This window comes from Anneissia japonica, unplaced genomic scaffold (assembly GCF_011630105.1).
Source record: "Anneissia japonica isolate Jap-2015-1 unplaced genomic scaffold, ASM1163010v1 scaffold93_len1081246_cov171, whole genome shotgun sequence".
Taxonomy (NCBI): domain Eukaryota; kingdom Metazoa; phylum Echinodermata; class Crinoidea; order Comatulida; family Comatulidae; genus Anneissia; species Anneissia japonica.
In genome coordinates, this window is record NW_022726429.1 from 64574 (window position 1) to 78419 (window position 13846).

At 36.3% G+C, this 13846-nt stretch overlaps 2 protein-coding genes across 3 annotated transcripts in view; one reads left to right on the forward strand and one right to left on the reverse strand.

The window, feature by feature from the left end:
• Window positions 1-2232: 2232 nt before the first annotated feature.
• LOC117113191 lies at window positions 2233-3297 on the reverse strand. The gene is made up of 2 exons (XM_033256479.1): window positions 2999-3297; window positions 2233-2500 (listed from the first exon to the last, which is right to left on the reverse strand). Exons 1-2 carry the CDS (start codon window positions 3295-3297, stop codon window positions 2233-2235), a joined length of 567 nt encoding a protein of 188 aa, XP_033112370.1.
• Window positions 3298-8952: 5655 nt separating this feature from the next.
• Window positions 8953-13846, forward strand: part of LOC117113188 (protein draper-like) — a 47676-nt gene continuing 42782 nt past the window's right edge. Inside the window, exon 1 of one of the 2 annotated variants that reach the window (XM_033256475.1) lies at window positions 8953-9236. The gene's annotated coding sequence lies outside the window, so the exon portion shown is untranslated. Of the gene's footprint in view, window positions 9237-11579; window positions 11811-13846 lie in introns of those variants that run through there. The other variant, XM_033256473.1, reaches the window with a different exon arrangement.

Genomic DNA, 13846 nt, shown 5'->3' on the forward strand with positions numbered 1-13846 from the left:
TTGTGCTGATGATGGTTGAATTGGTGGAAAACTGCCATCACCATTTTTTACGATTTCAAACTTTTCTATAAACTTTCTTGAAACATCTCCTTCACGACATTATAATTTACTCCATTTGTCTACAAATTTTTATCATGATACAGCTTTGAATTTTGCTAAATTTGTGTTTGAAACAGAGAACTGCTTCAAATGCATACAGCATTCCGCCATATCTGGTTTTCCACAAAAAAGTTTTTCAAAAGTTTGTGAAAGGTTGCATATTTGATTGGGTCATTAAAAGATGATGTAATATTGAAAAGCTCTGATTGGCTTATATGCATGTGACCTGACTTTTCACCTAGAATTCTATAATTGGATAATGAGCGTAATCAATAATTTATAATTTCTGTCCATACCAGACTTGGAGGGACAACATTTGTGTTTAATGTATTTTTAAGTATTTTTTCTTGGAGATAGTTTATCGTTACCAAAGGTGATCAACGCCGATCGCGAATCTGTGACCCACGGCCTATACTCTTTGGAAAGTAAGTCGCTGCTGCATCCCTAGTTTTTCAGTGAATGTGGCCTAGGCCTGGGACTAATATTTTTATATTTAGCACCCCCTCCTTTTATTTTAAATCCTGGATAAGCCACTTGGAAATTGTAGTAAGAAAAGCTCAGTCATTAGGCCTAGGTAGACGCCAAAACATTATTCGATAAGCCCTGGGCCTAGGCTAGAGTAAATAGAGTAATGACCCTCTCTCTATCCCAAGGAAGGATTATTTTTCTTGGACCAATCAGCAACAAGCTTGGTTGGTTCGAACCAATCGAACGCATATGTACTCTAAGCCTGTTTTCCCCTAGGCAAATTTATTTGGGCGAATTGAAACTTCTATCAAAGTTTTTGCAAAGTGAAAAAATGCGCAACCAATCAGAGTTCAGGAAGCGAACCGACGCTTTGATTTGTGCGAATAAATTCGCCTAGTGGAAAACAGGTTACAACCGTGTAGTGTTTATAAAACAGATTGGACTGATATAAACTAGAACTTTTATAGAACTTTATTTTCAACAACATCAAACACATGTGCATCCAAGATGGCTGTTCTAATTGAATAACACTCTCAATATAGTAAGATATTAACAATAGGGGGCGGCAGACCAGATTAGTATTTTATCAGAATGGTGATTATTATGTTATAAACAAATGTTCAACAACATTACATCCCTCCCCAATTAGTTATAATTTCCAAGGTATAGTAATTGTTTCAACAAATACGTTCTAAAAACAAGATTGTATTTATTACTAACTGTTTTCTATTGTAAATATTTATAACTCAAAATTCTTTAATAAATAAAAATCAGAACAAATAATTTCTATTGTCCTTTGTTTTCTTTGTGTCCACATTAACATAACTTTTCTAATGTTCACATTTCTTAGATCAGTCTCTTAGGTGCTCGAACATTTCTATGAGATCGTCTGGTAACATTTAAGTTATTTGGTGTTTCAATGTCTGTAGTGTCTATCTCTAGAGTAATTATTTCACTCTCTGGGGATTCGTCACGGTTAATATCAACTCGCTTAAAGAACGAACAGTTTCTTGTCACCGATCCATTTTCACCATTTGCTGTTACACAATTTCCTTTCCTTTGTTTAACTTCCATTAAAGACAGATCATACAGAGTAGATAGCATATTTTGCTTTTTCTGTTTTAGAATGACAGTGTCTCCAACCTTAAAGTTAGATTTACGTGTATGCAATGACGTATCTGCATTGTCTTTGATTTTCTGTTTCATCTCAGAATCACCTTCAGGCAGTGCTTGATCATCACTTTTGTTTTCCACTTCAGGAAGTGTTGTGGTCATTTTTCTTCAATACATTAGTTCAAAAGGAGATTTGTTGGTAGTGGTATGCGGTGTCGCTCTATGCTGTCAGAGAAATTTACACAATTCCTGTTTCCAGTTTAATCGTTGAAAGATTTCAGCTCTAATTGATTTCACCAAAGTACGAATAAATCTCTCGGTATCGCCATCTGCGCGTGGCCATAAAGGGGTACATTTTCGATGTGTGAAACGTGGTAATTAGCGAATCTTCCAAAATCGTCACCGTTCATAGGTGGGCTATTATCTGATCTAAGTATTTTTGGTATTCCATGACGTGCGAATATTTCATCCAGCTAAGAATTACGCTTTTGGCAGACAGTGAGTTTACTATTACCGCTTCTGGATAACGACTGTAATCGTCAACAACAACCATTACTCCCCTCCTGCAAAGGGTCCTTTAAAGTCCATTGAAATGGATTGCAATGGATTTTGTGGGAGCTTTGTCATTTGGAGAGGTTCTGGTGTTGTGATTTGGCAAGTTAGACAGCCTTTTACTTTTTGTTCTACGGCTTTTTCGATTCCTGGGAACCAAACATTTTCCCTTAGCAGTTGTTTGGTCTTGACAATGCCCTGGTGCGATGCATGTGCCAAGTCAATTGCCTGTTGCCTGAGTGCTACTGGTAATACAATTCTTGTGTCTCTTAGGATAAAGGTAAAAGGTAAAGGTAACACCTTTGACTATTGATTGAAAGTTCATTTCGAAGTGATTTGAAATCGTGAATGCTGTCATCATTCCAATTTCCGCTCGTTATAGCGATTTCGAGAGCATTCATTGTTTTATCTCGCTTAGTAGTGGTCCTAACATGTTCCAGTGTCATAGCTTTTGGTATCACATTGTTACATATGTAGTGTACATATTTATCTGTCATTGCTGCACATTCACTGACAGATAATTTGCTGGGTTGTTCACACCTTTATGTGTTTGAATATAGAATAATACTCCTGGAGTTTCAGAACCCATAGCTCAATTTTAGCATTTGCTTTCCTATGAGAGTTGTTAAATATTGATACCAACGGTTTGTGGTCTGTGTTCACTTCAAATTGGTTGCCAAATAGACTGACTTGGAACCGCTCAACGCCGAATTTAATGGCCAGTGCTTCACGCTCGATTTGTGCGCAGCAAGATTCAGTTGCTTACATAGGCCTAGCTCTGGATAACTTTAGTCCTCTATGGGTTGTGAAAGTCATGATGACTCTGCTTTCGTCATCAAGTTCAAATTGGTGATATACAGCGCTTAAATCTAGAGTGCTGAAAAGAGTTGCACCATTTAACTCAGTTATCAATTCTTCGATCGTTGGCATTGGGTATCTTTCTCGCTTGATTGCTTTGTTTGCTTCACGCATGTCAATGCAGATGCGGATGCCACCATGTTTTTTGGGGGGAGTTACAATTGGAGATACCCAAGGTGTCGGTCCTTTCACCGGTTCAATCTTCATCTAATAGTCGTTGAATCTCATTGTCAACGTCTTGTCGTACGTGAAAAGGTACTGTTCTTAGGTTTTGTGCTTTTGTGCCCATTTTAAATTTAGTGTCTGCTATACAGTATACATCACAAGATGGTAAGTTATTGTCATTTAATTTCACAGTAAATGTATTCTGGGCTATCGCTAATTTGCCGTACTTGCCTAGCATGTTTACTTTTGCAAAACTTAGCAAAATGGTTTAACTTTCCACATTTGTGACATTCTATTTCCTTTGCAAATTAGACTGATATAAACTAGAACTTTTATAGAACTTTATTTTCAACATGAAACACATGTACATCCAAGATGGCTGTTCTATTTGAATAACGCCCTCAATATATTAAGTTATTAACAATAGGGGGGGGGGGGCGGCAGACCAGATTAGTATTTTATCAGAATGGTGATTATTATGTTATAAACAAATGTTCAACAACATTACAAAATCGTGTTCTGTGCGCAATGTGATCACAGCGTTCAAAAAACGTAGCAACTTACGATTTTTTGTCTGGGCTCCGGACCGTATCTGTGCTTATTTTGAACATAGCGTAAACATGAGCGTAGCATGCACATCCTAAAAATCTGGTCTGGTCTGTGCTGAATAAACCATGGAGGGATCAGGGAGTTGTTATGGATCATGCTGTGTTCCAATGTACCCATCATGACCCGTCGGTGACCCAATTTGACCTCTTCGTTGGTTTGATCGCTCGTCTGGTGGAAATTTGGGGCGAAAAAAAAAATAAACCAAAAGGATGACATGCTTGAGGTTTTAAACCCAGCTTTACCATAATTTTTTCATACTTTCGCGGTGTTGTTTTCTTCTTTCGCAGCATGCGCTGCAGCTTAAAGGAAGGAAGGCCAACTTCAACTTCCGTTGGTGATCATCATTGTATGCTCCGCCCACTGTGTTTTTATAAGTTGCACTTTTTACTAGAAACACGTTCCGAAGGAATTTAACCGTTTAAAAAAATACACAATTTTTGCATTATTCAGCAGGGACACAAAACAAAAAACGCGAAAAACATTAATAATAATAATAATAATGTCGCCAAAAAAAAAATGTTGTGTTGCCCTCCGAGACCAACCGAAATTTTCAAAAAAAATCGGGTCGGCATTTTTTTTTATTTTTTTTTATTTTGTTCAAGTACAAATTCGAGAAATACCACTTCCGAAATTAACATTTAGAACATGTTTATCAAAATCGGGCCATATTATGCACGCGTAAAATGGGTAAAATAGAAGGCATAATTTTGAGTACCGAGCGCGAAGACGATATGCATGCACACAACATCGGATCTCTCGCACTAAGCTGTCATCATTGACCAGATCAGGCCTAGGGCCTAAGCTATTCTTTACTACTGTAAAAAACACGGAAAAATATGAAAAATCTGGACCCATTTTCATAAAATTTTACCCATTTTAGGCTAAATATAAGAAATTTGGACTCATTTTTCAAAATGAGGACTCATTTATGCATGAAACTGCATTAAATTTGGACCCATTTTTAAAAATGTGGACCCATTTTTTGTCGACCCATTGGCATTACAGTACTGTATATAAGAGTGTGTGGGACTGTCCCATTAGTTGGCTAGTAGTACAGTAGTAGTAGTAGGCCTATGCCAGCCGTATAATAGTAGAGTTAGGGCCTTTGCTAGCCCAAGCCAGCTTAGGCTAGGCCCTAGGCTATACGGCCTACATCATTCCGTAGCCCTACATATGTTAGACCTATAATGATAATGTAACTAGGTCTAGAAAGACATCTTAAAAGTTGAAATTTAAAAACAAAATACAAACCTACCGCGTGCAGCAGGCATGTTTTCGGAAGTAAATACCATTTTATACACATGCGCAGATCGATTCGCCGCCAGCAGCGCGAGATGTCACTGCAGCAAAACACTATTGCAACTAGTAGTGGTTGTTTGAATCAAAAATCTTGCAGTATATTGGACAATAAATAAAAAACAAGCTTAGGTCTAGCAATCACTTTAAAAACTGGTACATATAGCTAGGATAGGCATTTTCGGCTCCATCACGGTTTTAGGCCAACCATAAACAAAACGAAATACTTTTCTCTTTGTTTTTTCTCGAAGTTTACTTCGATTGTATCTCATAGAGGGCGCTTGTTTGAAAATTTTTCATAGCCACAGTATAGTTTAGCTCGACCTGCCCGCGCGTGACCGTGTTTATCGGACACACGTATTATTATTTGACGTTTCGAAGCCAAATAAATCTTTCTTTAAACTGATTTATTTTTGTTTAAAATGTATTTAAATATACACTTGGTTAGTATTTATTATTCCGTCATTACTTTGAATATTTTTTGTTTGGCAAGCTTGCCATCGTTCTAAATTGTGGTGCCTACGAGCTCTGGCCACACCTAGGGAGTAGGGCATATTATAATTTATATAGTAAATAGGGGCTGCAGTTTCAGCAAAGATCGTATAGCGCCGCTACGCGGCCGCATAGCTATACGATCTTTGGTTTCAGGAGGCCTAACCTATCCTATTTCAGGTATTGTATTACAAAAAAAAAAAAAAATCCGACCGACTGACGATCTGTATTTTTCCCATTTAAGGGCAACACATTTTTTTTTGGCCTAATAATAATAATAGCCCTGTTTTAATAACAATATAACAACACATGCAAATTCAATAATTATTATATTAATAAAACTTAAAAAAGGATTGGGGAAACTCAGTCAGACAAAATGAGACAAATAATTTGTCATGGATGTATTACAAAATTTTATAAAACGCAATTAAACATTAATATAATAATAATAGTTGTTAAAAAAAATGCAATTAAAAATTATAAGCAGGAATAGAGCCCATGGCAATATTCAATTTGCCTACAGACGATCGACCCATTTCAAGACGATTTGGAAAAATTATAAACTGTGACCCACACCTGATGGTGCTTGCTCTTGGCATTGATTTTGGTCCTTTGCCGTTTTGTTCTATGGCTATAATTGGCAGGGGCGGATCCAGAGATGTCCAAAAGGGGGGTCCGAAATTTGGGCCGATCGAGACAACAACGACCTACGGGGTCCGGGGGCATGCCCCCGCAAAATTTTTGTGTTCTAGATGCCCGAAAATAACATTTGAGGCGTTCTGGGCTATCATTTTTTTTTCCTATCTTTTTTTCTTTCTTTTTTCTTTTTTTAACTCCCAAAAGGGGGGCCCCCCCTCCAATTTGGAAAGTAAAAAAAAAGGAAGGAAGAAAAAGAAAAAAATCACCCAAAACTCCTCAGAGGTTATTTCTGGGTGTCTAGAAAACAAAAATTTTGCGGGAGCATTCCCCGGACACCCTATGGTGGTGTTATCTCAATCGGTCCCACTTTTGGGCATCTCTGGATCCGCCCCTGGTCCTCATACATTATTCTGTAAACATTTGCTTGCTCGATTTATAAATTCTTCAAAGGGTTTTGTTTGTTTTTTTTAAATACAGAACTTGTCAAAAAATTATTTAGAGGAAATTTAATAATTAAAATTTTAGTTTAATTATTGTATTATGCAATTTTTTTCTGTGGAGACAATGAAATTCTTTGTGGTGTATTCTTGGATGGAATTCTAGTTTATGGCAATAAGGTGCAATATTGGTCATATCAACAGAATATCAAGAAAGCAGAGGTAACTGTATAGCAGCTCAAAAAGCTCAACCTAGCTAAGTTAACAATTCAATTAAAGTAAACATGCCAGTACTTTTAAAACCGGAAATAATGAATTCTAGTATTCTGAACCACAATTGAGGAAGTTTATACAGATAATGGAATAATGAAACTTTTATTCGATCTTGATGATAAACTTCCTATTAAATTTTTTTCCAAAGACCTACTTGACTTCTTTTCAAACTTAATCTATTGTGTACCCAAAGTAACTTCTTTTGAGCTAGATTTCTTTGGAGATTCAACCTGATTGTAATACCCATGTGGTAATTTTATGGTGCATGTTACTGAGATACAGGCAACACAAAAGAACGATTCCAAAGCGTTGTGACAACCAAACCGATTCCCAATCAAATTTGTGATCCTTTCCTCTGAATGCATGAACTGTGAGTGCTCTGAGTACTGTATGAAGATATACGAGTGCCCTACCGTAAAACCTTGAATTGAAATCTTGGGCTTCTTTTTTTTTTTTTTTCTGAACTTTAGTTGGGCTTCTTTTGAAGGCTACTTTGCAAAGTAAGAGGGAGGCTTCTTTTCAAAATGAATGCTGTAAATTTTGGGAATTAATACTATAAAACAATAAATAAGGCCACTGTAGCATCAATATGTACCATAGAGTGTATTAACCAGCATTAAATCACCTAAACTACTGTATATACCAATCATGTTTTAAATCTGTTTTGTTTATTTTGAAATTCATGTACAGTGTATGTACTGTACTATCTTGAAAAAGAGCCCATGCTATCTAACAAAAGAAGCCCATGGGCTTCTTTTCGAGGCTGCTTTTGCAAACTAACGAAGGGGGCTTCAATTTGAGATGGGCTTCTTCTCTAGATTAAGCACTTTGGGCTTCTATTCACAGTTTTAGGGTATGTGAGTATTGATTTTGTGAGCAAATTACTGGGGACTGTTGCTCAGATGTGGTGCCAGCAGAGGGTCAGAGGGGGCAATTATCCGCCATCAGACAGACCTGGACCCAAGTGGCAGCACTAGGATTTCTCATACCCCCGACACGCAGGGCAAGATTTGTACTTTGAAAACACTTTTAAAAATAGTAAGCTGGTAGACAGTCATACAGGGCATCTTGACCTAAGGATGGTGTTATTTGTATCTCATCGGCATCCAAACGATTAATTTATACAGGCCTACAGTATGCAATTCAGGCCAGCATTTGATAGGATATAAACGTTTTAAAATATTTTTTTACCTGATGAATCTCTACTAACTTCCTCGCTGAGGGGAAAAGCCTCCCCGACGGGGGACTGTAGTTCCCCTTTTTTTTTTCTAGACCTGCCCTGGAAGTCTCCTTATAAACCCTGCCTGCAATTTTATTCTGGGATCCTGATCAAGGCTGTAGTCAGCAGCCCACTGTTGGAAATGTAAGATCCTCTGTTGGCAAATTTCTGGAGACACTGCAGTGCTTTTTTCAATAGGGAACTTTCGATTGCACAACGACGGTAGTATGTAGACTGTACTGTACTAGTAAATTTGTCTATAAAAATTCAGCTGTGCGCGCAGTTTGGGGCGTTACTACTTTTGAGTGGGGTTTGAAGTAATGACTTCAAAAACAACATGTATAATAGTCATAACCTAAAAATAGGGTATGATGTTCATTCATTGAAAGAAGGCCAGCCAAGTCCTATCAGTGGTTTGTTTTTTTTTTTTAAATTTTACAAACACCAAATTTTTACTGATTGCCCTGGTTATTTTTACCGGTAGAATTAACAGCTAAAAGGACTTTGGGAGAACACTGTGTGTTTAGGTTCAGGTCCTGTGTTCCTCTTACAGACTTGTTTTTTTTTTTAAATTTTACAAACACCAAATTTTTACTGATTGGCCTGGTTATTTTTACCGGTAGAATTAACAGCTAAAAGGACTTTGGGAGAACACTGTGTGTTTAGGTTCAGGTCCTGTATTCCTCTTACAGACAGGAAAGAGAAGTGGTTCAACACACCTAATTCATTGGTATGGTAAAGATCCTTGCCTTGACATATAAAATACCCTGCTTAAGTATTATTCCATTCATTGTTCACAGGTGGTTTAGGTTTGTTCCAGTGGAGGCCTGCATCATGATTTATATTGGAATTTCAGCTAGGCATTTGGCAGAGGTAATGAGCTGCAACAAATGCTTTGATAACTTCTGATTGACAAAGGTTGATGCACCTCCATTCTTGATGTTCAGTGTCCATCAGAAATAATGAAGCTTTGTTAACCTGACAGGTACAGTCACTATAACAACTCCCTGGTACAGGTAAGTCTGAAAATATATTATTACAGCACTGTGTACTACAGTAAGTAATGTAATGGCGTATCTAGGATTTTGAAAGGGGGTTGCTGTAGAGAATTATATCCACTGAACTTTATGCAAGGCGCAAAACTACGTACAAAACATATCAATGGGTAACTAAAATACGAATTGGTTGTTAACGTCTAAGTAACTTATTTTGGTCAGTGGTAATGCATTTTTATAGCGCCTTTCACAATATTAACTGTCTCAAAGGCGCTTGTAAGTCACTATTAAAAAAGAAATTGATGAACAGGCACGAAGGAGAGGAGGAAGGTGCACACCTCGAATTTTGAAATGGCGTAGCTTCATGTACATGCAGGTACCTTGACATTAGTATGCTGAGCTCCAGTACCTTCCACCGATTTGTCGCCATATGTCTTGGTCATTAATGTTCAAACAAAAAGTGGTGTGTTCAGATGAGTTAGTATTGATGATATAACTGACGAACCAGCGATTGTACAACCAGCAGTTAACTCATTTTTATTTTTATTTTTTTGTGAATCTTGCATTTTATTCGCTTTTATTTTACTGGACATTTCTATTAGTTGGTCTTTGAATTGTTTTTTATTGAATTTGTAAATATTTTAATTTTAACAATGTAATCTGTGTTTGTACAGGAGTTGCAGACACATTCGTGTTATGGCGCATTGTTGCTGCTGCAACCCCTGGACCGTTTGATGTCAAATAAATAAATGAAAATGAAAAATAATACTATTTATGCACTGCTCACACTCAATGACAATAGAATACAGTGTTATGGTCCACACATACAGTACCCACTGTTATTTTTAAGATGTATGCAGTTTTAAATGGTTAGAGTCAGGGGCAGATCCATAGATATCTGAAAGGGGGGACCAAAAGGGGAGCCAATCGAGAGGCAACAGTTCCATGGTGAGCCGGGTACGCGCATACAAAAATTTTGTGCGATTTACTATTTCTTTTTCTTTGTTTTCTTTTCTTTTTTTGACTTTCCATAGGAAGGGGGTGGGGGCTGGGTCGGCTTGCCCGGCACTGACCATGGACCTTTGATTATTTGTTTACTTGCGCAAAGATTTATAATACTTCTTCCTAACACAGTAGTTAATGGAATGCTGCCCAAAAAATGAGGCACAGAGAAATGGAAAAAATTATTGCAGCTACTCCCATGAAAAATAATTTATTGGCTTGAAGAGCAATTCTTTTGCATTGTAGGTGAGGTATTGTCAGGGGTCCCAAGTTAGAAGAAGTCAATTCCGAGAGATGCAGTGGTGAATCCTGGAATGATTTGAAATAAAAGGGACAAGGGAGGGACTTCCACAGATGGAGGTTCTAGACCAACTCAGTCCCAACATGGTTGGCACTGGGTAAGAAAATTCATGGCACCTCTAGATGGCCGGAAAAGATAGAGGGAAGAAGTTCTCTATAGCAATGAAAAATTGAAATCGCAATCGTTTTCTTAAAAAAATATTGAAACAATAACACTTTATTTATAAAGTATATTTTGTTGCAGTGGCAAAACATTGGTGTGAGTCTAAATAAGAAGGTATACTTTTAAGCTCTCATCTTTCTACAGACAACTAAAATGCCTATTACTCAAAATATATTGTGACCATAGTATGACAATGAACTGAAAAAGAAAATACTGTATCAATCAGTAATTTACGACAATAACCTTCTATTCCCATTTCTGTAAATTCCGGCTTACTGTCTTCTCTAAAAGCAGGTATAAATGACTCAAAAGGTTAGTTAAACAAAAAAATTCCCCTTTTTTTTCTGTTGATGAAAAAAAGCCCTTTTGAGAAAAATGAACATTGTTAAATAAAAATAGATCAAATCCTCTCTCAAGGCTGAACAATAATGATTTACTATAGTGTTTGTTGGAGGACTTTCAAATGATTTCTCTTTCTTCAATTCCAAATCCCATAACAAATAGTGATATATATAAAACCACAGACCCTATATACATTATATATATAGGGTCTGTGATAATGTATTCAGAGAAATTCCCTTTTAAAGATATTAATAAATCATGTAGTCATAACAATTTAAGAATATACATTCCATTTCCACAATGACATTTTCATAATAAATCTTAGATAAAAGTAGACTACTGAGAAGGATAATAATAAAGAGACTGTCAAAAAAAGGAAAATTAAACACATACAATCAAGATATTTTACAGCCTGCATAATTTTATGGCATCATAAATATAAGTCCACAGATATTACTGTCACTGTATACGAGTTCTGATTGGCTGGTTGGTGATCAGTGATTCACAATCAAATTGGTGTGTGTTGTTGTACACCATTTAGAAAGTCATTGAAGTGAGGGAAAGCTACTGAGTAGTCAGACAACCTCATGAGGTATTATCGCTATAGGAAGGAGCAACAACTGTTCTAGTATTTTCAGTTCATTCCTTCTTTTGACAAATTTTGGAAATTAAGTGGAATTTCACAATATTGGCTTTTTTCGAAAGGAATTTCTGTTATATTGTGTCTTGAAAAAAAAAAATTGATTTAACTATGTTGGACATCTACCACTATATTCCCACATGTAGCGGTAAGTGTTTAAGTGTTAGTCTGTTCTATTTTCTCTATGGTCAGTGCTGTAGATAGCTGTTGGGACAGTCCAACACAATTTTTGTAATGGGTCCACAAAGAATGGGTCCACATTTTAAAAAATGGGTCCAAATTATACAATTTTATGCATAAAATGAGTCCACTTTTTAAAAATGGGTCCAGATTTCTGATATTTAGCCTAAAAATGGTAACATTTTAAGAAAATGGGTGAGGTTTTTCATATTTTTGCATAAAATGGATCAACTTTTAAGAAAATGGGTCCACATTATTTGAATTTACACGTAAAGTGGATCCACCCTTTTATTATCCTGCACCATTTGAAAATCCTGGCTACGGCATTGGTGTTAGTGTACTACAAACTTTTATGTAAATGATTAGTATGTAAGATAATATTAAATGTAGACTTACTAATAAACTATAGGACTACTAAATTTAATTTACAATTAATCAAACTTGAAGTTGATCTACGTTGATCTACAGTATGAATGTTGTTATGTTTTAATAATATATTATTTATATTAAGTGGTATTATTGTTCATGGGCTAATCTGGTGGCGGGGGTCCACTCTTTCACAAAAAAATATGTCATATGTAAAGTTTCAACTTTGTATTTTTATATTTGTAATTGTTCATTTTCATGCATCACATTTATTTGATGGACAGATATATCAGTTGTTGTCAATGTCAATCCCAATAGGCATTATTTCCAATACTGATATTGCCCTGAGTTTAAAAAAGGCATTATGTTAAGTCTTTCAAAATTTTTTCTGATGAAATATTCTATCCAAATGACCAAATTTAAAAATATTGCCATAAAATATTATAATCAATACATTATATTTTCATTCAGTAAATAACCCCAGGTAGGTGTCCTTGCCAAATGCCAGGTGCCCTAATCCAGTAGGATGCCGTTGTTGGTGTCGTGCCAAATACTATTTTGCCTAGCAAGATAAGATAAAGTAAAATAAGATAAGATTAGTTACAAGATAAAAAAAGAAAAGACCTTATAGAAATAGATGTACAGCAAGTAACATGTGTCCTTTTTAGAACTGCCTCTGTCACCTGAAAACCTCTGTCACCTGTTCTGCCATCTATTAACACAGTCACGTTTAGTATACTTACCCAGATCCATTATGCAATGATGCCCCTTGAAAATGCTGATGGCATCCCCAATCAACCATTATTGTAGTTTAAAATTACGGCAACTACAAGTTTTGCATAGTTTGAACTTTTTGAAGCGCGCTGTTGTGTTGATGATCCATGAGTATCTTTCCAGATGGATACCGACGCAAAACAAATTTTGACAAATTACCTACCGCATCAACTGTTACCTGTACACAACAGTTTTTTTTTTTGGTATTTTTTCCCCCAAAATGACTCAGGACATTCATGATCCCTCCGACCGCCGGTCGCGCACTATTTCCAGCCCTGGTCCCTCAATCACCCAATAATGTCCCTCAGTCACCCAGTAGATGTCTCCTAAAAACCCAGTGGATGTCTCTCAATCACCCATATCGAGACACATTTAACCAATAGTTGTCAGCTGTCCCTTATTCAGTGAAATTTCCCAAACCACCTCGCATGATAGTTTATCTATGAGCACAGACAAATAACTTGAGGATTAAATAGTCTTGAAGTTGGCATGATAAATGCATTAAATACTCAGTCTGCAGACAATAGGCTTAGTTCGAATTTCATGACTTGCTAGCTCAAAATTCCTATAGTAGGCAGGCCTAATGTATGTAAATTAATAAAAGAAAAGTTAGTTCATAACCCTCGCTTGCATGTCTAAGGGGCAGCACCAGAAATGTCTTCTATTCAGTACCATAGAAGACATGCGCGCGCTATGGTGATAAACTAATAAAAAACATTTATTGGGCCTAACATTGACAAAAATCATGTTTGTTTTATTTTTATTTTATTTCTTTATGAATACAAAATAACATTCAATGGATAAAATCACAATAAAGTACCAAATAAGACAAACTTATATCTATTGTGTTTTTTAAAAAAATGT

What these genes read in the sequence shown, in the direction of transcription:
- LOC117113191 (XM_033256479.1), bottom strand. Translation starts at nt 3,297, where the DNA reads ATGAAGATTGAACCGGTGAAAGGACCGACACCTTGGGTATCTCCAATT. An exon ending in TTATCCAGAGCTAGGCCTAT is followed by an intron (nt 2,501 to 2,998) that starts GTAAGCAACTGA and finishes CTTTATCCTAAG; the next exon opens with AGACACAAGAATTGTATTAC.